Raw genomic sequence first — 25306 nt, 5'->3', positions numbered from 1 at the left:
TCATAAAATACAAGAGTGTGTAATGATGATCTCTCTTCGGGAATTAAAAATGGAACTTAAAAATATGAGAGAATTACTACAGGAAAGAGGTGAATCACTTTGCTCTGTGTTAGAAACAATGGAAATGGCGATTGAAGAACAAGAAGAAAGAGCTTCAGAGGAGGAGTCGACTCAAGGAGAAGACATTTTAAATAGACAATTAACACAAAGAACACTACAAAGAAGTGGGGAAAGAAGGAAGGTTAAAAAGTTGAGATTTAAGAAGGCAATCAAAAGGGGGAATAGCTGGGAAGTCGGGAAAGGGAGAAAGACCCAGCAGAAAAAGGGGAAAGGAAGATATTAAGAAAGAGAGGGATATAAACTGGAATGAGAAAAGATATGGGGAAAAGAGGGAGAGGAGAAGCAGTAAGAAACGGGTGCATGAAATAAAGAAATACGGAAATAGTAAAATGTTGAAAAGAAATTGTTTTTTCACAGATAATGGTTGAAGAATTAAAAAGGGGATTCTGCAGGGTGACAAGGGGTAATAAGAATATTTCTGCAATTAAAAATATTTAGAAAATAGGGTAATATAGATACTGATAACTTTTATTAAAACTTAAGGGGGGGAAATATGCTGCAGAATCCAAATGAAAAGATGTAATAATTATTATTGTAACTTCTTAAAAAATGGTTTATTGGGAATCAAGATGAGGGAATAAAGGTATATTTTAATCATTGAGGTGTCACACTCAAAGCAGTAAAGGGGGGAACCTATACTTTTTTTTTACTTTAGTGTAAAAATTTGTATTAATCTAGAATGTATAAAAAGAATGTGTAATGGAAAGGAATTATGACAGACTAAAGAACCAACTAAATTATTAAATTAATATAGACTATTAAAAGCAAGGAGAGACATTGGTAACCTTTATTATTATTATTATTATTATTATTATTATTATTATTATTATTATTATTATTATTGTTGTTGTTGTTGTTGTTATTGTTATTATTAGGCAAACACATATTGTTTATCTTTATTTTTAAAATAAATATTAAAGGATTATATTTGAAATAATTGAAATGAAAAAAAAAAGATGTTTCGATTGAGATTAATGAAAGAGGCTAGAATTAATGTGTTTGTTTCTCTTTACTGAAAATTTGGAATGGAAAAGGTAATAATAGAATTAAATATGCATATATGAATGTATAATTGCTGTCATATTTGTATGTAAAGGTGATGATCCGGAAATATGTTGTCCACTAAAGAGATTTTTGTTTTTAATGTGAAAAACTGAATAAAATTTGTTAAAAATTAAAAAAATAAAAAATAAATAAATTAATAAATTGTGCCTGATTTTATTATTATTTTTTGCCACAATTGTTAAGCAAACAATTGCAGTTTTCAAATGAAGCATGCAGTCATTAAATGAATCTGACTTCCTCTTTTGACTTTTCTTGTTGAAAGCTGGCTAGGAAAGTTGCAAATAGCAATCATGTGACCCCAGGATCCTGCCACCTGTCATAAATACATGCTAGTTGCCAACGCCCGACTTCTGATCATGTCTCTGTGGGGACGCTACAACAGTTGTTAAGTATGAGGAGCAGCCATAAGTCTCTTATTCCAGTGGCGTTGTAACTTTGAACAATTGTTAAAAGAATGGTTGTAAGTTGAGGACTACTGTACATTTTTACATGGTAAAAAAGGCATAATCCTCCAGAAGAAGATTCCATTACCATCCTTTCCTCAGCAGACAGACCTCTGTATCGAACCATGCCTTCTTTAATTATTTCTGTTTCTTCAAAATTAGGATTATCTGATAAAATACTGCTTCTGTTCTCTTCTAGCCACATCTGGAATCCAGTCTTTGGCCTAAATACAGTACAGATGAGAAAAAGATTTGAAATAAAAGCTTTATGCTACCTATGAACATTTTTATTCCCAGAAGGCAGAATCAATTCAAAATAACAATGAGACTCTTTGGCACACTGACCTTTTATTATCTTTGTTCTCAGTCACAGTTTGAAGTTCAGACGGTATAGTTTCATTTTTCTCCCCTCTATCTTCTCTGGCTTTCTTTTCAGTAGTAAGTGCTCGGGGCTGGAAAAATGCAGTTGCTGCAGGCTGAGCAATGAAATATATATACTTTAGTAATTCATCGTAAACGGCTGCTTTATATATTGCATTTCATACTCTTAAGGTTCTCAGAGCAAGAAGCTCTAATTTAAGCAAGAAGCATCCACCTAACTCCTAAGGGAAAATATTTTTGCAGTAATTCTTTACTCAATAGTTTTGGAAGCAGTAATATTAATTACAATGGAAGGAGACAGTGAGATAAAGAAATAAAGATTTAAGCAGTGCAGCAAACTAGGATTTAAATGGAAAGTAAGCATGTTAACTCTATTCTAATTCAATTTAGAATAATTTTTGCTCTGGGTCCATCCATTTTCTTGATTGCTGACTGTTTAAAGTGCAGCTTCTATAAAGTCTCTAGGACTAGAAACAAAAATCATGAGGTTTATTTCTCAATAGCTTTCAGATGAGAAATGTTTTACTTGTTTGTATCCTACCTTTATTATTTTTACATATATCTCAAGGTGGCAAACACATCCAACACACCTTCCTCTTCCTATTGTCCCAACATCAACACTGTGAGATTAATTGGGTTGAGAGAGAATGACCGGCTCAGTCACCCAGCTGGCTTTCATGTCTAACGCGGGACTAGAATTGACTGCCTCTCATTTTCTAGTCTGGTGCCTTAACCACTAGACCAAACTGGCTCTAGTAAATATAAACAGTATATAAGCAGTAGTTGAAAAGCAAAAAATGTATGCTATTAAGAGTATTTGTATATACTTAGAGTAATCCAAGTACGTAATATATGGTATATCATTAATATTTCTATGTGCTCTAAACAAAGTTAAAATTATTAAACATTATGTCTGGGCCATTTCTAACTGCACTATTCTATTTCACTCCCTTGCCTGCCTTTCTTATTCAGCCACTGCATGACAGGGAAAGAAATTGGGGGTGGACGGGGGGTGGAAGGGACTATTTGGGCCACCTTATAAACATTTCCTGAGTTGTCATCAAGAGCAAATTTCCTTTTTCTACTTAATTAATACTACCACCAGTTTTTTCAAACTTGACAGGGAAACAAAAAAGAGAAGTCCACTTGATACCAGTATCCTGCCCCACCTTTTCCAATCTTTTTTCCTGCCAATCAGTCTTTGGATAGTCCTTCTGCTTTCATTACATTCCTAAGACTTGCTACACCTGATAAAAGTAACTTTGCCAAGCTCCGTTTCCACAAAACAAGATGGAGGTCCAATCCATTACCTGCTTTGACTTGGACTTGGGAATCAACGGTTTGATGATTGGACTCTTCTTGTTTGGAACTCCTTGACCATTTATCGTGGGATTTTTCTTAGGCAGCCTCGTCAGGTTATCCAGAATATTGGGCGAGTGAACAAATGCATCTTTTTGGCTATTGGATACCTATAGGAGCAAGAGATTTAAGAACTCATCTTTCCTCTGTGGGACCTCAAAAATATCTTACTTAAAAGTAAGGTAAATTAAAGCCATCAGTTCTCACCTTAAAAGGATTTACTCGTACTGAGTTGCTAGATGCAATGACAGCTTTCATTAACCAAAAAAAGAAAAAGAAAAAAAAGGTGGGGAGGAAATCCAAGAGAAGAATATCAGTGCAAATATTTGCCAAACTCTCTGCATGTGTATTAAGAAATTATACTGAACGATTTTTATTTACAAGAATTAAGCAGGGCTGTTCATATAGCCCTGCCTCTAATCATTAGGATATGAACAGAACCTTCTATCTAGATGTTAATTTAGCATTCAATTTCCCGTGAAGATATTTCTAGATAAAATCTAGCATCTGTTTTTCGGCCTGCCTTCACAATTACTGCTTCTCCAGCAGACTGTGGTGCTCAAGTCCTTCCCATGGTTCCCATTTAATCAAAGTGCTTCCTTTTGAAGGGTAGTGAGTTGGAGTGTGAGGATGTTCCCGACTGAGTTGATATCATATCCGCATATGGAGGATGTCTGAGTTAGGCCCGGGCATTAACACATATCTTTTAGGATTGCTAATTTTATTCCCCCACCTTTTTAATTGTGTTGTAAGTTGTGATACATTATTTCATATCAAATTTGATATAATTACAATGTTTTTAAATTCCATTAATTAAGTGACTTGAAAATTGGAAATTAAAGGGAAAAAAGTAGATATTATGTAAATATAAGCTGGAAGTAAAGATATAAGTGTTATGAGCATTAAAATTATTTGGCTTTTTCATTTAAATATAATATTGGAAAGGAAAAAATAAAAATGAACACACTGTGATTTGCATTAAGGTGGTAGTGCTCAATTTATAACCATTCAAAGTTACTGCACTGAAGAAAATGATTTATGACTGGTTTTCACATCTGTGACTATTGCAGTCATATGATCAGAATCTGAGTGTTTTGCAACCGCCAAGTATTCATGACAGTTGCACTATCCCAGGGTCAGGTGTTCATCACTTGCAACCTTTCCAGCTGGCTTCTGGCAAGCAAAATCAGTGGGGAGAGCCAGATTCACTTAACAACCATGTGATTCACTTAATAACTGTAGCGATTTGCTTAAGCACTGTGGCAAAAAAGGTGGTAAAATGAGGTGCAAGTCATCTAATAACTGACTTGCTTAACAATGGAAAAGTTGAGGACTACCTACATATAAAGGTTTTGGTCTTAATCTAAATTACTTAATATTAAGGTCTGTGTTGTCCTGGTGTGTGTGTGTGTGTGTGTGTGTGTGTGTGTGAGAGAGAGAGAGAGAGAGAGAGAGAGAGAGAGAGAGAGAGACCCACAACAGATAATAAAAGGAAAAAATGAACAAAGAACTTTTTAAAAAAGAACTATCGTTTCTAATTTTTTTCCTTTTTATACATCTGCTGATTTGCAATATTTGAACAATTTTCCTTACTTTTTGTATCACCTAAATACTATGGTCTCTCAGCAATTTACATAACCTTATTACAATGTTGCAGGGAGAAACTTGGTTCTAATGAGGGGCACAAGATTATGCTAAAAGCCATTAAACTAGCACTTTTGCATGACACTGTTTCTGGATAAAAAGTCCCTGGGAGAGCAGAACCCTTGATTTGTGAAACTGAACTGATGCATCACAATCCAATGGTAAACTATACAGCAGCAACATTGGACATAATAGAGCTCTGTATTAATCAGGAGGCAAAATTTCAACGGAGGAGCGATTGAAGAAAAAATTGAATGACGTATAAATGTTTCGAATTTATTTCCTCAGCTTAAAAGATGTTCATGAGAAGAAAAGCATTTAACGAATTGTGTGGGAGTACGGTTGCAAAGCTGAAATCTAATATTTGGACAAAATGTTTAACAATTAAGGGGTTTTCCTGCCTACAATAAATTGTTTGACTTACCAGACTTCAAAGCAGATGCATTTCTATGCAGCGTGGGAGAGCCTTCAGAAGAATTAAAGCAGAGGAAACATTAATATTTCAGTGGAAATATTTAAAACATTTCCCAGTTTAATTGAGTATGACTACATGTGATAAATATTGAAATAGAAAGGATGTTTAATAGGGCTACAAATGTACTAGCACTTTTGAACTTCTCACAGCCACTCTTACTGACTCCTCTTTCTCGTTAACATCCTAGCATTTTCCCTGCAGGTGCAGGGTTTGCTTTTGGGATCAACAAGCGCCATCTTGTGTGATCAAACACAGCATGCAGGTCTAACTGGGCATTTTTCATGTCTGCACTTATTGTATCTCGCTTCAGCATTCCATGTGGGGACTTACCCTCTCCTCATAACTACTCATAAAAATGTTCACTGTGCTCTCCCAATGTCAACATTGTGCCACCAGAGGATCTCCGACAGGGCCCTCTTTGAGGTTGGAAGCCTGGGGACAATTTCTGAGGACTTCCAACTCCTCACAAGTTGCCCATCTCTGTTCCATGGGGTGATCCTTCTCTGAAAAGACTACCCAGCCTTCAGAATCTGAATTTATAACCATGTAGCCTTCTGCTCTAATATTCATGGATGCTTGCTCAGCTTACTAGATTTTGCCTCATTAAGAGTATTCGCTTTCTCCTCATCCTCTTCATGGGTCTCCATACTTTGTTGGCGTTGAATGTTTCTTTCTCGAGGATGACTCCATTCTGTGGGGCTGTTACTGTACCTGCATACAGAGAAACCAAGTCAGTCAATGGCTTCTATTCTTTTGCTTAAACTATCAAGAAAAGGGCAACAGTCACGCATCCCCTACAAGAAAAGCCAGGTTTAACAAAAATGATAAAATAGCTCCTTTCATTTCCATTATACAGGCTATCCTGGTCCTCATGGAATCAATTACTGAGTCATTTCCATGAAAATAATACTTTTTCAGTTTTCTGGGCTATTGCCCAGATGATTCACTTCATTACAGGCTACTGTATTTTGTTTCCTTCAGTGACAATAGCCACCGCTGGGTCTGTCCAGAGCCTTTCTCCTTTCTTAACTGCATTCATCCCTTTCTTAACTGCGTTCATCCCTTTCTTAACTGCATTCTTCCATTCTGGTTACAAAGCTTCATCTTTCCTTTTACCTAGAGCCCTTTAAAAGAGCTGGATTGCTGATTTTTCCCGTCCTCTCCCTGGCTCAACTGCACTAGGGCGTTGCCTTGGGTTGAAAAGTATGCTACTGAATCCAGGCCTTGGGTTTTTGATATTATACAGATAGTTCTCAACTTACAACAATTGAGATGAGGCTTTCTGTTGCTAAGCAAGGCAGCTGTTAAGAGGGTTGCATCCAATTTTATGACCTTTTTTTGCCACAGTTGTTAAGAAGATCATTGCGACTGCTAAGTAAATCAGGCAGCTGTTAAGCAAAGCCGGCTCTCCCCCGATTTTGCTTCTTAGAAGCTCGCTGGGAAGGTTTCAAATGGTGACCAGGTGACCCAGGGGTTCTGCAACCATCGTATATACATGCCTGTTGCCAAGTTCCCAAATTTTGATCACATGACCATGGGGATGCTAAGTAAGTGCGAGGACCAGTTGTAAGTCACTTTTTTCAGTGCTATTGTAACTAAAAACAAGTCGCTAAGTGAATGGTTGTTAAGTCGAGCACTACCTGCAATTGACAGCCTTTTTACACTGTTAATCTGACCCAATGGGACAACTGGAACATTTTCCTCCATGGTGAACTTTAAAAGCACCTGCCTAACTTCAAACATAAACAAAATTGAAAGAATTTGCTATGCGTTTGTGTCCACTTCCAGAGTTCACTTTTACCCAGCATTCAGATGGTTTCTAAAATCCGGTGGCTGCTTCTCTTCTTCCTCTTCTTGCTCAGCATACGCTTCAGCAGATGCCAGCTCTGAGATCTTCTCAGCGGCAAGTTCACTGAGTTTCTGGGCAAGAATTAGCCTCCGCGAGCGAGAGGCATATTTGATAGCTAGGCTCGTGGCATTTTGTGTCATGAATTCAACAAGCTCCATACAGCGAAATTCACGTTCCAGTGTGCAAGATAACTATTTTTAAAGCGAGGAAGAAAAAAAGTTTTAACATTTATCAGAAAAATATTTGTTTGGGGTGCGGGGGGAAAAGAGGATAAAAAATGTTTGTTTTCTAAGAAAAAAGAACATTCAGTTCTCATTCATTCTTTACTAGACAGAAATTCAAGGAATCTTAACACATCCACGACAGAACAGAATGAGTCCCAGCTATTTTCTTATAAAGCCATTTCGTAGCTGTGAAAATAACTCCAATTATGATGCAACAGTAAAAGTGAGCAACCTCAGGAAACTGCATGTAAAACGTCCAACTGAAGAAAAACTATATTTAAGAGACAGAGAACATCCATAGTGTAGTTTTTTTGAATAAAAAAAATAGTGAGTTCAAGAAATCCATGTCTCCTTCTGCTTTTCAAACATCTATTTCATGATGAGCCTTGTTTCCAGTTAGCTATAATATAACATAGGCAAGGACCAAACTCTTCACCTAATAATTAACTTGCACAGCACATAAAATCCACTGGGAAGCCTGAATAAATAAAAGTATGGGCTGAGGAAGGATCTCTTAAGAGTCTTTCTCCTTCTCAGGTTCCTCTCCAAAAATTTATATTTCAAGGAAGCTGAAACAGGCTTATCTTGAAAAACAAATGGGTTTGGCCAGGATAGGCCATTTTTATTAGGATCCTGGCACGTACAGATAAGTGTTAAATTCTCAGTCTTCACCCCATAGTTACAAGAATACTCGGGCTTCCTGGGGCTATTTATAAAACATGGTAGGGTAATCAGACAATTAATTAATTTCATTTCTAGGCTGGCAGCTTTGAACATAACTTGCTGATCTAGGCAACTCATTTCCTGAGCCTGGTTTTCCTTTATCTCTGGATCTGGCCTTTTGCTTCCCAAAGCTTTTGCTACTTCTGATACAAATGCTTAGGCACATCCATCTCCTTTAGTTCAAGTTTCTTCTGCCTTAGACCCTCTCCTTAACTGCACCTTGCTGCCAGCTTTATGCCAGTGGTTTTGGTTCCTCTCTCTTGCAGCAGCTCTGTCCACAGTCAAATTATTAGGACCACGGGAGGAAGGGAAGCAATGAAGCATCATCATGACACGAAACTCACAAAAAGATGCACATTTCATCTTTTTGATGTTATTTCAATTTCCCATGGACACTTGCAATATTTTTTTTCTGTTGACTGGCAAATGTCTACTTATTGTACAGGATGACTATCTAAAATGTCTATTTAGATTCTCAGTCACCCAGGTCATGGTTGTCTCTAAGGTGCTTTTTCAAGAGGCAACTGGACAAGAAAGTCCAGTTGCCTCTTGAAAAAGCACTTTTGAGATTATGACTAACGTATACTGAACATTTATGATATGTATAGTAACAAGTTACATTTTGCCTAGTTTTGTACTTCAAACTTTCCTTGTCCATTTCAGAGTTAGCAAATATAACAACTAGTCACATGAAATAAATGATTGTGTGGAACAGACAATTAAAAAAATTATAAAGAAAAATGATTAGGATTTTTTTATTTAAGCAATATAATAATCAACCGTCTAAGAAATTTTACTCAGGTAAATTTGAAATAACTATTCCCAATGTGGTGCCCTTCCAATATTTCACCTTAACTCCTGTATCAGCTTGGTGGGCTGAGGCTTAATAGAAGCTGATATCTAGTACACTGAAAGGCATTAGATTGAGGACAGATTTATAACTTTACGCACTTACTGCAAACATTTTCATCAGAAGATTCTGCTGCTCTTGGACTGCCTGGCCTTTCACGCTTTCATCATATTCATATCCATTTTGGGATAAATAGTCTACATAGTTGTGGAACAAGACTGAGCGCCAGAATTGCTCCTATAACATGCAGGGAAAGGAAAGAAAAACACAGTTCATCTCAACTATTTTATCATGGCTGCAAGATATATAATATAAAATTTGGTACTGAATAAGGAGAAATTTATAAATTATTCTGAAACTGTGATAATTAAAATTCCAAAAGACTGGAAATAGGCAAATGAAACAGATCACATTACTTGGAATTTGAATTAATTTGAAAATATAAAGGAACCTTTACAAAATCAAAATAATGTAAAGCAAAACTGATTTCCCCATTGACTTCGCTTGTCAGAAGGTTGCAAAAGGGGATCACATGACTCCAGGACACTGAAATCATCATAAATGTGAGTCAGTTGTCAAGCATCGCAATGTAAATGTAAACCATGTGCCTATGGGAATGCTACAATGGTCATAAGTGTGATAAATGAAACAGTCACTAAATGAACTATTGTAAGTCAAAGACCGTTGTAGCATATGCAACTGCAACTAAATTGTGCAAATAAACTCAATATTAATTTAATAGGAGAGGACCACTTTATGGAGATTATCTACATGCATGATATTTAGAACATACCTAATGGGAATATAAAATTACAATACATGCAATTTCCATGCAATAAGGACAAAGTGGAAAGCAAGCAAAATGGATCTTTTAGACAAAATAGCAAAACTTATTTCAGAATGGATCTAAACACTAAATTATACATTCTGGTTACCCACCTCCATTTGACCCTTATCTGTTGCAGTTTGACAAAAAGGGAGCTTAAATGGCAGTACTGTTACCGCAGGACGGGGAAGCGTAGCTGGAAAACGAGCTCCTTTACAAAGAATGCATCTATTTAAGAAAAATGCAGAATCAAAAGATATAGCGCTACCCTTTTCTCCTTCCCAGAGTCCCTATAGCATAAGGAGGCTGTTTACACATTCAGCAGTATACATGTAAAGAAGAGGAAGTTTGTATTTTTCTCATTTTTTTAAAAAAGATCAGGCTAAAAATTAACACATTTTAGGGAAAAAACCCTAAGCCTTGAATATCCAAATACTTGATTTAGTATCCAAATGAGATTTCTCTAAAAATAGCAAAACTATTCCTCTATCACTTTAATTCATTTAATATAAGATGCCATATTGTTTTATAATTACTTAGCAGAGCTTTAGTAGTCAAAGACACAAAAAGATTGCTTGCACAGAGAGTATAATGTCACAGTCATCTTAACTATTGCCTGGCCTAATAATATGCTGCCATTTTAGGCAAACCAGTGAGTAACTTAAATCACTGCAAGGCTGAGCCAAGATAAAACTTTACTTTATCAAGATACCAAATTCTCTGAAGTACATCAAATAAGACTAGAAGCTCATGAGCATAAATGCGGTTAGAGACAGTGTTTCAAATTTCATCTCTTATATGCACAAGTCTACTAGTGCCATTCTATTAATTATATTTCATTGTCTATTATGTTTTGAAGTATATTACATTAGGGATTAAAGGAATGAAGCCTAAAATATTATAAAATAAATGCATTGTTCTTATTCAATCAATTAATTAAAAATATTAACTGGAAAGTGTTTTCACAATCTAAACATCTAACCCAATCAGCCACTCTTTTAAAACCAAGTGTTCAATCAAGGTAACACTTTCATAGACATCCTTTTTAGCTGTGTTTAAATTATGTGTTTTCTGTCTTCATTTATCTTGGATGAGCGAAAGGAAAAAAAGCCACAATGACTTTCATTCATACTCGTCTTCCCAGGCTGAAATGTTCTGAGGTTTTAATGAATTTCCTAGAAAAGAGTTACTTGAAAGGGGAATCGGAAGAACACAATATTTTGTGCGTATGGCATGCTAGTTCCACGGGCCTCTTTTTCGTAAAAAAAAAAATAAATTCTGGAAGGCCCTAGTTTAAATAAAATAAGGCAGTGGGAAGCTGACAAGAGAGGATGATTGAGAAAACGATCATTCAACAGATGTTTGAATATTTCTGTGTTGAGGACTGTTCTAAAGAACAACAGGGACAATTTTAAATTATTGTTGTACCTGAGCTGCTGAGGGTTTTCATGAATGCCAACAATCCAATAATGGTTTGACTTCCCTTTACAGTGCTCCCTTGTATTACAGACTGGGGTCCAAATATTACTATGCCTTCGGTTCAGCATTCGTACAATTCCCACAGAATCCACATAACAAGGAGTACCTAGTCATTCATTAGAAAAGCACATAGTTTTGTTTCAACAATCACTGCTCTTTGAAACAGCTGCAGATTCATGAATGAACTTGACATTAAATGCTACATCTCTCATCATCATCACTTATTTTAAAAAGAACAAAACATTTTGAAGAAAATCAACAGACTTGTAGCTAACTTTGGCAATAACTCCCTCTTCTGGTAAAGCAGAGTAAAAATCTATGGACATTTAGTGTAGTCTGTCCATTCCTTTTTTCCCTTTCCTCTTAGGTATTAATAGCATTGTTTTGACATTGATTATAGATGTATAATTTTTAGTCGACTAAGCATGTGATTTCTTCCATTCCTGATGTCTGGGTTGAGGATTACAAATGTACAAAGAGTTGATCACATTCACCTTCCCTCACTATTATTTTACCATTAGGATTAAAGACATAAAGACATCGTTAAATTAGGATTTAACTATGTCTTAAATGATCCATCTTACCTTCTGCTGAAAATCCTACCCATGCTAAATAGGATTTCCTGGAAAGAGGAAGAGATTCACCGTGTAAAATTTGTCTTTTCTTTTTCCCAAGTTCTAGAAGCTGAATTCCAACACACTGATCCCCTTCAAATCCAGTGCCTACAAATAAGGGTGAGGGTGGGAGAGGTACAGTGTTAATTGTGACCAAAGTAAGTCACACTGAAAAGTTGTGCGGAAGTGTAAAGAAAAGGAAGGAACTTATGTGCGCAGATGCAAATTCTTCTTTGTGCTTCTGAATCATTGTGATGGATTTCTATTCCAGAGTAATTTTAAACATTGTCAATATGATTATAATTTGGGACTTAATTTATTTTAGGAACATAAAATTATATTCATGAAGTGAGGTCTAAAATATTTGTCCAAATGAAATTCTAATAGTAATAATAATACATCAAGAAATTGCAGCTTCCTGCAATAACACCAGGGAACTGAAAAAAACTGCACTACTCAGAACATAGTACATCTTAAGAAGGTGCTCGGTTGATACCTAAGACGCTGGCAGCAACCCGTATCAACCATTAGCACCAGTCACTGGTATTTGGGATATATTTTTAAATGTTCAGTTGACTGAGTTTCATGTTTAATGAATAAAGCATATAATAATAATGATAGCAGTAATTATCATTATTCTACTTTTACAGAAACCACTGTGAGATGTAGAATAATGTTTGCTTTGTTTTGAATCCTTAAGTTCTACCTTTTACTAATATTGCATCTTTTTTTAAAAAAATAAAGACAATAGAAAGCTAGAATGAATCATGGCTGAATGACAAGAGCAGACACTTAACGTGTAGATCACGGGTGTCAAACTTGTGGCGTCACATTGCTGTCACATGACATTTTGTGACTTTTTTTCCCTTTGTGGAGCTGGGGTGGGTGTGGCCTGTGTGTGATGCATCTGGCCACGAGCCACAAGTTTGACACCCCTGATATAGATGATTACATGCTCAATATCTCCACCCAGAAGGAAAGCAGCAACACAGCATAAAGTCTCCTTGTTTTACATTACTGCTATAGGAAGATTTGACAGCACTGAACTAGTTAACAACTGATTTTACTTAATAAAAAAACTTTCCTAGCCCAAGTTTTCCTAAATGCAAGCACTAGAACCAGGCAACAAATTCTAGTTTTGGATAAAAGTAGCAGAAAGTTACAAATCTTAGACACTTCAAGACAGCTTAGTCATGTGATTAAAATTTCAATTCTATTTGGAAACCGGATGACTTAAAAAATTCAAAGCTATAACGGCATGGTCTTTAAAAAATTTAAAGAGGAAACTATGTAGAATGACCAAATGTTTGATTTAAATTTGCCCTAGGCTCAAGATGCAAAAGGGCTCATTTGAACATCAAACGTTTTCTAAGGTCAAAATGTTTGGAAATTCCTGGTCTTGGAAAACACTGTGCATCTATCTATCAGCCACATTCCTTCCCCAGTCCTACAAGGACACCTGAAAGAGATTTGAATAATCTACATTTTAAACAACTAAACAACAAAGAATACCGAAAGCACCTTTGTGAAAGACCACCAGGAGCTGCTCTCCATGTCCTGCCATCGACACCACAGGTCCAGGGAAACTGAAAATCTCTTTCTGAACTCCGCCAATGGTGAACACACGAAGCAGAAGAGAACTAGTGGCACATGCAGCCCAGCCCTGGCCCAAACAAATAGCTTCAATGACTTCATCCTGCAGCATATCAACAGTCCATTCCTTGTTAGGATCCCAGGAGTTGAAATGGATGCAATGTAGCTTGCTAAAGATGAAAGAGGGAAATGAATGTAAGTAAAAGATGTATATGGGGAAGTCCAGATACACACCTCTTGCCTTGCATTTTTGTGCATTATAAACTAAAATGCTTGTTGATTACACTGATGCTTTTGAATTAATATTAAGTAGCTCCAATTTGGAGATCTGCAGTTATCGGTTTCACTTTTTCTTCATTCTCCATGTGATTTTTTTAAGGAAAATCTGAAGCAATTAGAACATAACAGTAGCTCTGAAGTGCACTGGTCCCATCCTCATCACTCTCGCTCCCTTGCAAATTCATGGAATACAAAGTTAGTTTTATTGGTTATAATTCACAATTAAGTATTTTGTCTTTTTTTACCTTGCTAGTTCCTCTGTGCTCTCACAGGCCAATAAAATAGCTTCACTGGAAAGGTCTGCCATTGTGTGATTCAAATTATTTGGCAAATGCATTGCATGATGTATTGCAGTATCATGGAATTCTACATCAATAGCATTGTCTTGTTCATCATTATAGCAGCGAATAATACCCACAGAGTTCCATACCTATAAGGGGGAGGTTAAAGCTTGTTAAGAAGATAGAAATATTTCTGCAAGGTTGACTTTAGGTCTGCCATATGTATATATGTACACACACACATACACCATATAACTCACAGCCCGTTCATAATCTCTGGGTATGTTTAATCAACGGGTGAAGTTTGAGACGGAGGGAATGAGAGATGACAGCACCATCAGTGGAAGACTATATACCAAGATAGATACCGTACATTATATAAGTTGCAACACGAATTTGCCATTGAAGTAAACTCAGAATAAGCAAGTAGCATAACAAGGATCAACATCTGAGAGATAAGCTAAATTCCCAATTTCTGAAATAAATTTCCATTCTCTCTAGAAGCAATAAATTCTATCCCCCTCCACATTTATATATACTTAAATACGTTTATCCTTCCCTCCTATTTATGAAGAAATCTATATTATTTTAGTCATAGTCAGAAATTCAAAGACACCTACCTCTATTTTCGAAAAGGTTTTTTGCGACTCATTTTACTATAAATATTCAGTTTTAAAAAGAAGAGAGTACACAAAAAGTGCAGTCAGTATGTTAAGGGGACCAACTGATTATACTTATCCTGTTTTTATAAGAGCAAGTTTATAGTCAATAGCTATAGTTATAGTAGTTAGGTATATAGTTATAGCAGTTACTTAGAAAATGAACTTGCTCTTGAGATTTTTGTGAGAATTGCAGTCCTTTATCCATTTATACTGATAAAGCCTAACAGTTTGAACGTGATCCCAACACCATCCACATATGTTAAAAGCCATTGTTTTGTACTGTGAAACTGCTTATGTAGGCTATTTGGAAGCTTCATTATTATTATTATCATTATTATTATTGCAAATACTGTTATTATTACTATTATTTAAATTTATATGCTGCCTTATTCTTATCATTTCTGGGCTATTACAAATTACTTAAAATATTAATAATCTTATTGTTTAAAAGGTCGGCTAATGAAGCGCTTTAAAACCTGAAATTAACCATGAAGCGGTGAGTGAGATGTGTTGGGGTAGAACCAGACTGGAATGGCTTTTGCCGAGGAGTTGGCAAGGGCCCACTGTAGAGCGGCCTCTGGTCAGAAGGCAGTGGCTGAACTGGAAAATTGTCCAAATCATCCTCTTCTTCCTCCTTATCAAGGGCAGAATTAGCTTTCAGCAATCCAGTATCTACAGAAGGCAGATAGATCATATCAAGACATTTTATAACATCTTCAGAATGCTGGCAGCTAAACTGACAGCATTACATGATTATAGATTTATAATCATGGTTTGCAAAGGGTGGGAACTAACATTGTAGCACTATATTAATCAGTATTCAACTAGAGGGGACAATATGTGTATAATGTGTTGTTTTCTTTTTTTGATGATTATAGATTTACAGCTGCCTCAACATTCAGCCCCTCCCTCTGCTTTGAACCTCCTACTTTGGGAATTTCTAACCTAGAGAGTTCTCATCATCTTCTATTATTGCGCCTCGGTTTCTGGGACGTCCCGACACGTTAAAGTCATCTTCATCTTCATCATTTGTTGCTGCCTTAGAGCCCCAGTCATCCTCACTGAAATCCCTATTCAGAAAGTCCTCTTTGTCATCCTCATCAAAAAGTTCATCGTAGCTTTTGATAGAAGAATCAGGTGCCTGAAGTCAGGATTTAACAATGAGTAAATATATGTAGCCCAAATGAGCAACCATTTAAAAAAAAGGAAATTACCTTCCAGTCAATGTCAGATTCATATGATTAGGTTCATAATCACAAGTTAATTTTAAAAAACCACAAGGAAATTTCCAGTTTATATTACCTTATGGATTGATTTCTTCCCTTCTACATCACAGACATTCTCAAGCAGTCCAAGATTGCCTTCTGTATCTGTATAAGCAAGCTGGCCACCTTTGGGATGCCATGCCAGACCACAGACAGTGTAACCTTTTTCATGTTTCACCCTAAGAAAGGCAATAATAATAAAAGATGCATCTGAAATCATTCTGATAGGAAGACTTTTGCTAAGCAGCTACTCAGGTCTTATACAGCATGCTAAACCAAAACCAAACAATTAACTTTATGCTACTTGATCAAGCCATGTGAATGTAGAAAGTCTCAAAATTTGCCAGTTTTGATTTTATGGTATAAGTTATCCAAACCTTTTATGTCATACATTAGTGGCTCCCATACTTTTTCTTTGTCTTTGCAAAAGCCCATCTTTTGTACTGAAACCAACTGGTACCTTTCCAGACATTCTTGAGTTTCCACTCTCCAAATGACTATATAGCCACCGATACTTCCAGCTGCCAAATATTGTCCACATGGAGACCAGGCCACAACATTTAGAGGCTAACGTGAAAAAGAAAGAAAGTTGACAGCTGTAAAGATGTGCAAGTAATAATCTGAAGTTAGCGAGGGTGTGGATGTTCTAATAAAGGAAGTTAGCAAGTGCCAGGTGAAGAACTCGGAAGTCTTAAATTTTAACGATATTGAGTTTTAATATAGAATGGTGGTATGATTGTGAAATATGGGTTTGACTGTTAAGCAACAGGATGTGGGGACTAGCAGGCACCCATGATGGGGAGATGAAAACAAGCACAATGCTGGTTGTAACAGGCCAGGAGAGATATGCTAATGGCTGCCATGTGGGCCATTCTAGATGAAAGGAAATAAATAATATGGAGTCAATCTCCAATTCTAGCTTAGTGACCTAATCCAGGATTCCGGATATTGGATTGTTGGTGACCTTGGGTTTATCCTGCTGTTGGTAAACCTCAAATCATGTATATAGTAAGATTGTCCTCATTCACAACCTGCTGATGAGCATGCAGACCTGGCATGTATAACTGAGATCTAGCTGGTCAAGGGCAGGCATACCAGCTTCTTAGTGATCTGCCCAATTGGGTTTTGGATCTTGCATCTGTAGATCCCTAATAGTCATCTATTTACAAATGTACACACAGTCAATGTTAGGCGGAAAACACACTTCTGCAACAGGCAGCACAACTGTTGCTTTTGCAAGATTTTACACAGCTCATTAAACAAAGGAACCTTAACTTCTGACTACTATTGATCATAGGTCTCTGCTTTTACTTTGACATACATACATAAGCCAAATATCATACAGACTTCCCATTTAGCACCAAACTCTTGCACAAACAGACTGACTCACTAACAATCAATCAGCTTAAGAAAGTAGTTTTCTCTTCCCTGATACCAAGCAAACATTACTTAGAACAAGAGCAGATTAAAAAGCAGCTACCTAAAAGGAAACCAACCTGCGTGATAAAATTGTCTGATAGATCCAGTTCATGATCCCATGTTTCTCTTCTATATAGTTTGATTGTTTTTTCTACTGGAATGGCTAGTCGCTATTTGGGGAGAAAAAAATGTTAATAAGATGGACCTGATTTTTAAATGCCCCTTTAAAGAAGTTCTATCCTGGTTTCATTTACAAACAAACTCACACAAACCAAATACTTGGTCTGTAGACATCTGGGTGACCTATAATGGGGACTGGTTTTTAGTTTAGTGTGGTTTGTGAACATGGATATTGGCCATGATGGCTTGTTCAACATGGCTAATAAATTTTATAAATAAATAAATAGTTAAATATCTTGGTTTCAACTCAAGGAACTTTGGAGTACATTTGAGCTACATAGAATAGAGTTGGAAGGGACCTTGGAACTCTTCTAATCCAACCCTCTCCTCCGGCAAGAGACTCTACATCATTTCAGACAAATCATTGTCCAGCCTCCTTTTGAAAGCCTTCAGGGATGGAGCGCCCACAACTTCTGAAGGCAAATTATTCTATTGGTTAGTTGCTTTCACCGTTACAAAACTTCTCCTTAGTTTTAATTGTTTCTCTCCTTAGTTAGTTTCCAAACATTGTTTCTTGTCTTGCCTTTTGGTACTTTGGAAAATAATTTGACCACCTCTCATCTTTGTAGGAGCCCCATAAATATTGGAATTGCTATAATATTCCCCCTAGTCCTTCTTTTCATTAGAGTAGACATACCCAATTCCTGCAACTGTTTTTTTATATGTTTTAAGCCTCCAGTCCCCAAATCATTTTTGTTTCTCTTCTCTGCATTCTTTCCAGGGTCATGTGGATTGTGTCCTATTCCAGAAAAGCTTTTCATAAAGTATTGAACCAAGTCTCAAGAGATAATAAATGTCAAGCAATCACAGATGTTACGCTGAGTTAGAATAGGGCAGGATTTTAAAATCCCTTTGTGAGTCCTCAAGAGCAATAAAGTTCTAATAAATGTCCTATTTCAATCAAACAACTGCATGATATAACATGCCAAGCATCAGCAACTTAATTTATCAAGCCTACTTTAATGAGAATCCTGTAGCCCATTCTAGTTCTACCACTGATATGACTAGAGTTAGCTAGATGAGAAATGGGATTTTCATCAAAATTATTAAGACTTCTATTTTCCCTCAATCCTCACAATCCAGGCCAAGCATGATATACAAACATTTTTGTTTGGGGCTCCTTTACACACTCACTTTTTCCCCAGAACTGACTGCTAAAGCACTTTCCTGAATGCAGCCTAAATATAATGGGCTTTGCAGAGAAATGCTGCTATTAGCTTTATAGTACTATTCATGAGGTATTTTTACTAGATAACTCTCTTCTCCTTGTACACATTTTTGTTTCCACTTGCTTGTCCAGGTGAATATTTTTTGTTCTCCAGTTCTTTATGACTTTTTTTGTTGCCTTTCAAAAATAAATTGAATTTTCCTTCCAACTCCTCCTTCTACTGCTGCTAGTTTTTTTTTCACTTCTCTCTTCTCACTACAACACTTCTTGCAAGTGAACAAAGTTCTCAGAAAACGGGCAAAAGGAATGATGAGTGATTCAAGAAAGCCTGGAACTTTTAGGACCCTGTGACTTCTTGGCATAAAGAAAAGGAAGGGCATCTTTCCTCCCCATCGTTTCTCCCATTATTTTCCTTGATTCTTGCAAAGCAGCAAAGAGGAATTGGGGCAATGGGTAACCTGGACTTCCACTGTGTCTTTTCACTTTTTTTGCTACTTTGCAGATATCTTTCACAAGCAAGGAAACCAAGAATGAGGCTTTGGTGTTGCCATCTACCCACCTGCCTAAGTCAGCATGTGTGTGCACACATGCACTCACCCCCAGAGGCATCCATATAAAACAGCAGTGACATCCAAATAATGACATGTGTCATCAGTACCGTTTCTTGCAGACCATCATAGCGCAATGCATGCGCACATGCACACAGACACACTAAAACAAAAATAGACAGGTGACTTATTACCTTTCCTATTTTCGGTTGCCAGCTCAGTCTACATAGGGATTTTGCATTTATCACATCATTACATTTTTGCAGCAGCGGCCATCTTATCTCACAATTCTGGAAGTAAAATAAGATAACGGGTGTTAATTAGCTTGACATAAACCTTTGTGAAATATAAAATATTTTGCAAGTTGTAAGAAGTAGGTGTCGGGTCATCCTTGTCAGCAGCCATATTGACTTTTTAAGCATGAAAACAGTTACAGAATACTTACTCTGCCATTCCTGGAACGTTAAAGAGATCCAGGTTTAGGGCCATCCAGACATGAAACTCCCTAGATAGTTTTAACAAGTTATCAATCTAATTCATGTGTGACAGCCCTGTTTTTCAATCAATTGCTTTAAAAGGAGTTGCTCTTCCAAAGTAAATAAAAATAAATTACTGCTTCTCACATTATTATTTTCTTACTATATCCTGGGGTTTCTTGAATTATTAAGAGTTCCCCACTGAAAAAAAACATGCATTTTCCATAAAAAGAGCTGGACTATCACAACTGACTTTCAAGACAAAACATTCCTAAATGTAGTATTTATAACTCACTATATATGTTAAGGTTTGTGTTCCAAGCAGGGGTGGGATGCTGCCAGTTCTGCCCGGCTCTATAGAACCGGTAGATCTGAAGAGCAGCAGACACAGAACCGGTTCTGCATCTGCTGCTGTTTGGCCCACCCGCCTTCCCGGGCTCTTACCTGACCTTTATTTCCTGCTTTTCCAACCTCAGCTGCTTTGTGTGGCACAGCTGCGGTTGAAAAAAGCAGGGAAAAAGTGCTTTTTGAAATGCTGCGCACCTGCGTGCAGCACTTATCAGCTGTCCCAGTGGCTCAGCTAATGGTGTAGTACATGCGCGCACAGCAAATACTGAACCAGTAGTAATGCCGGTTGAATCCCACCCCTGGTTCCAAGCTTCATTGAATCCAAAAAAGTTTATTCCAAATTGCTAAAAGAATTATAGTCTACAAGTTTAGCAAGATTCAAAATGGGAAACAGAAAATATTATTTACCTGTTCTGAAATTTTCCACACTCTGACAGATCCGTCACAACTAGCCGATGCCTGCAAAAGGAATATTTTTAAAGATAATAGCACCTGGCATTACTTACTGCTTAGTACTTACATTAAAAATGGCAGAGTTCAGTATTATGATACTTTGTGAAACCACATCTTTGCTGACATACTTTTCCTGAAACATCCCACTCTGGCGGAGAATGTTTTTTTAAGCCAAAAGGCAGGATGTAATTTTAATACATAAATTACTATTTATTAATTCATTCACCTGACTGGGATTTCCTTGCCTGTAGGAACCAGCTGGGTGAAATCTGAAACAGGTATTTAAGAACATTTATTATCCTACTGTAGAAAAGGAATATAGTAAGTAAATACAATATATTGAAAAAGATGGTAGTAAAAACTCTAAAAACTGGGTACTTTTAAACTATCATGTAGTCCAACAAATATACCCTTTCATCTATTTATGCTATCTATGTATTTGTGATAAAATATATTTAAAAAGTGAATCCCCAAGAGGGTGGGGGTGCATTCCAGAGAAGCAAGTGGCAACTCAGTCTTAAGGCAGCCTTCCTTAATAGTTCAGAGAGTATATTGTAGATCAGGGGTCCCCAATCTTTAGTCGCAGCCCACTACTGGGTCCTGAGCTGTTCAGAACTGGACCATGGAAATGGTGGGCGAGCGCGCCTCCTACGCATCCCCATTTGCGTGAGCTGCAAGAGCATTATGTCTATCACTCATGGATATGGAACTGCACGTATGCATTTGCCTACCGCTCGCACGAAACCATCCCCTCTCACACACACCCCCACCAGTCTGCAAAGCCAGAAAGGTCGAGGAACTCTGTTGTAGATGCAAATAGCAGTCCTCAGACTGGCAAGGTTTTGTCTATAGGTGTGAAAATAATAAAGAACTCAGCTTGAAAGATGTATCATTTTTTGTTTTGTGCCTGACAGTATTTTTATTTATACAAAATATGGTACAATAATTTCTCCATCTAAATATGAACCACAACCAATCCCTTCAAGTCTTTCTTAGGTAAAAGATAATTGTTACATCACTTTTATGGTCTACAGAAATGTAATCATGCATGTAGGTTTACACATCATCCACAAATTTGATTTTGAGCTAATATTTCTTTGATTTACCATCATTTAATCTTTTTGGACACAGCCTTAACAAAGACAAAGTAATAAATAAGTTCCCTTCATTAAGTAAATATGAGATTAACTCATAAGGTATAAGTTAATAAATTGGTATACACAAGTTCCTGCATCTGTAAACTGTAAATTAATCTGTAAATGAAATGTTGCGTTGGGAAAATACGACAATACAAAATTGTAGAATTATAGAATATGTTATTAAAAAGCAATGAAAAGAAAGTCTATAGGACATACCAGAAAGGTATCAGTTGGATCCAATGACACACTCAAAACAGGTGCATCATGTCCTCGAAATGTCTTTTGTTGGCTGCTGTCAGTTACATCGACTATTTTCACCAGAAAATCACTAGAGATAATTATAATTAAAGCAACAACACAAGAGTAATTTTAAATTGAATAAACAGTCACTGTACCACCATTCTAAATAGCATTTTAACTACCTTTTAAGAGTCATTCTTGGGCACATCTATGGACACACACGTACATATAACTGTGGAAGTAAAATCTCTCCAAGCAATAGATTATTCTAAAAGATTGTGTGTGTTCGTCTTTGAATAATTTTTAACTTTTGGTAACTGGCTGACTAGATCCTGCAGTTTTCTTGGCAAGGTTTTCGCAGATGTGGTTTGCTATTGCCCGTTTCCCAGGGCAGAGAGAGAAAGTGATGGGCCTAAGATCACCAAGGTGGCTTTATGCCTAAAGTGGAACCAAAATTCAGTCTCCCTGTTTCTAGTCTGATGCCTTAACTATTACATCAAATTGGTTCTAATTTTAAAATTAAAACATGTTAATTATTGATTAAAATAAACAATTATTTAAATAAAATTCTACCACAAACACACTTTAATAACAGATCAATGAAAAAATCTGAAACCATTTTTAAAAATAAAATCATACAGCCTATTTATAACAGCAAGAATTAAAGAATGGCTGTGGCAATTTAAAACCAACTTTCTGAAACTTATTAATCTTCCATAGCAAATACTATTGTCTTGCTTATGTGAAACACTCAACATCAAAATTCCCTTTTGAGCTTTCCATATCCCACAAAACGGATGACTACTATGAACTGCTGCTATATCTCTATAAAATGTTAAAAATCTGAGGCAACTTCTCCATCCTGAAGCTTCCAGATATTGTTGGACTGCAAATTCCATTACTCTGATCTGTCGTTGGCTTTTTGACATGAAGTGGAAAATGTAAAATCACCCATTTGGAGGACAACAGATAAAGGAAGGATGAGTTAAAAACTGTCTTAGAAGGTCAGTGAGCAGAGCATACAAAGTTGCTGGCACAGAATGCTTATGTCTTAGTTAAAGGAATACTTCTTTCCCAGAAAATTCAGGTAGGAAAAATAATCCATACGTGAAACAGTTTGGGTATTTTTCTTTTCAACTCCCAAATATATTTACCTAGATCCAACAGCTACTTTGCTCCCATCAGCACTGAAAACAACATGGTTTGCATTTGTGGTAAAACGGGTCAAGATACCATCTGGAAGACCTTCTGGGAATGTATGGATTTGGACACTGTTGTTAGATACTGCAGTAATCAATCTCCCATTCTACAAATAAAGCAGTATTAGGATTATAGACTAGTCCATCCTTCATTGCCTTGAACAGAATAATATTTTATGTAATTTGACAGATAGAAAAGTTCTGAAAAAAAAAAAAAACCAGTGATTTCTCTCCAACTGCTTCTTCAAATATTAAAGGCATTGATTACACCAAGCAACTGTAGGTGGACTTACTTTTTGAGATAATAAGGAATCCAACTTCATTTCTGTCTCAGAACACTCACGCAGAGACTGGAGAGATCACTGCCAATCTAAACCTTGCATTTAAAGTACTGCCTTCGTTTATTATTTTTATCTGCAAGTGCTATTCTCAAGTTTAGCAATTATTTTCTATACACAGATCCAAAGCTGAAAACTATAGGACAATATCTGAGATGCAGAATCGGTAGATGTTATTAAGATTTAAGATTATTTCTTAAGGTTATGCTTTAAAACAAGAGTCAGCCAACACTTTGCATTGCAGGTATATATGATTTTGCCCAATGTCACATGTTCTTCACAAAATCAAAGAAGTGTCAAGTCAGATATTTTGTATATTTTGCCTATTTTAGAATATTTCAGAAATTTTGATTGTTAATTTAATTTGTTTTTAAACATCCCTTTTCAATTGAACTATTATTTTAAACCAGGATCACCTAAATTGATGGTTTGCTTTACAAATTACAATGATTCATGTATGTGTATGCAAATATAAAGTTGAGGAAGAAACATGAAAACAGGGTATTCTGAAAATATGTAGATGAATGGCAAGAAAGAACCCACTACATACTCAGGTTGAAAGACTAGGAAACTAACTACAGAACAAGATCAATAGTGAACAAAGCCTTGGGAGAAAACTGCAAAACTGTGATGAAGGAAAAAAATAGAAGATTTGGTTGCATTCATATTATTAAAAGCATTTAGATAAATATATAGCACATTAATCATACATAAACATACAAAAACAACCAGACTTTAAATTTGGCCTCCTAGTCTCCTCTTTGGGTCTGAGTCTTCCCAGGGATATGAGATCAATATATTTTAATTTTGGGGTCTATTTTAAGGGGGGAAATAGAAGCTTCAGATGATGCTACATCTGTTAAATTTCCCTAAGTCTAACAGATGATAACTTCAAAATATTCAACCCAAATCTACAGGACAAAAAAGGAAGTGCAGTTTCCACTTGTGATATAAAAATTGGATGTGTTATAGAAAACACTAGATTTGCTTTGACATGCCTTATTCACCAGGGGGCAGACTTCATCCAATACTGAATAATGTACTGAAATTCTCTTAGGAATTTTGATCTAGACAGCAACAGAAAGCCAAACTTAAAGCTTAGAGACACATAGTGATTCAGGGAAAAACTGTAATTTGTATATATTTGACTTTTTGCTTCTGAGCAAGAAGCTTCATAATTTTTTTAAAAATGCAGACATTTCTATTATCACTTCACAATAAAATGTAGGTGGTAACACAATGAATAAATATATCTATTATATGTAACTGAACTGTTGTAACTTGCAGAAAAAGTTATATATTGCTACCCTAAGTCCCCACAATTAATCATTTGAGGTACATCTGATCAGAAAAATTGAAAGGGATGGATGAAAAGGGATAATTTATTTCATTTTACAAGAGTTTACAAAAAATTGTGAATGTGATCATAATTCTGTTCCTCTTAGATGAACAGCCTGACTTGTTTTCAAACCCAATTTTCTGAACTCAAGGCCAGATCATATAGATATAGGAAATTTAAAATTAACACTATTTACCTACCATGTTTTGGATGCAATGGTGATATTTACTGTTTTGAACATTTTTGAAGTATTTTGGGGTTAAAATAACCCTACTGAATTAGAAATGCTGAAATCAATTTTGTTTAGTCACGTTATGTGATTCCAAG

General features: G+C 36.2%; 1 protein-coding gene across 1 annotated transcript in view; it reads right to left on the bottom strand.

Moving 5' to 3' along the window:
• WDHD1 (WD repeat and HMG-box DNA binding protein 1) overlaps positions 1-25306 on the bottom strand; it is a 32362-nt gene that overhangs the window by 3102 nt on the left and 3954 nt on the right. The window contains exons 4-25 of the mRNA XM_026698428.2: positions 23258-23409; positions 22080-22191; positions 20680-20730; positions 19642-19737; positions 17629-17721; positions 16593-16699; positions 16170-16311; positions 15813-16008; positions 15355-15539; positions 14170-14354; positions 13574-13815; positions 12023-12160; positions 11388-11544; positions 10073-10187; positions 9239-9370; positions 7289-7527; positions 6077-6198; positions 5437-5478; positions 3576-3619; positions 3320-3478; positions 1974-2104; positions 1717-1852 (exon numbers count right to left, since the gene is read on the bottom strand). Of these exons, the coding sequence (XP_026554213.2) occupies positions 1717-1852; positions 1974-2104; positions 3320-3478; positions 3576-3619; positions 5437-5478; positions 6077-6198; positions 7289-7527; positions 9239-9370; positions 10073-10187; positions 11388-11544; positions 12023-12160; positions 13574-13815; positions 14170-14354; positions 15355-15539; positions 15813-16008; positions 16170-16311; positions 16593-16699; positions 17629-17721; positions 19642-19737; positions 20680-20730; positions 22080-22191; positions 23258-23409 (2976 nt within the window). The remainder of the gene's footprint in view (positions 1-1716; positions 1853-1973; positions 2105-3319; positions 3479-3575; positions 3620-5436; positions 5479-6076; positions 6199-7288; positions 7528-9238; positions 9371-10072; positions 10188-11387; positions 11545-12022; positions 12161-13573; positions 13816-14169; positions 14355-15354; positions 15540-15812; positions 16009-16169; positions 16312-16592; positions 16700-17628; positions 17722-19641; positions 19738-20679; positions 20731-22079; positions 22192-23257; positions 23410-25306) is intronic.

This window comes from Pseudonaja textilis, chromosome 1 (assembly GCF_049901715.1).
Source record: "Pseudonaja textilis isolate UNSWEBS1 chromosome 1, rPseTex1.2, whole genome shotgun sequence".
Lineage (NCBI taxonomy): Eukaryota > Metazoa > Chordata > Lepidosauria > Squamata > Elapidae > Pseudonaja > Pseudonaja textilis.
This window is presented reverse-complemented; position numbering and strand designations above follow the sequence as displayed.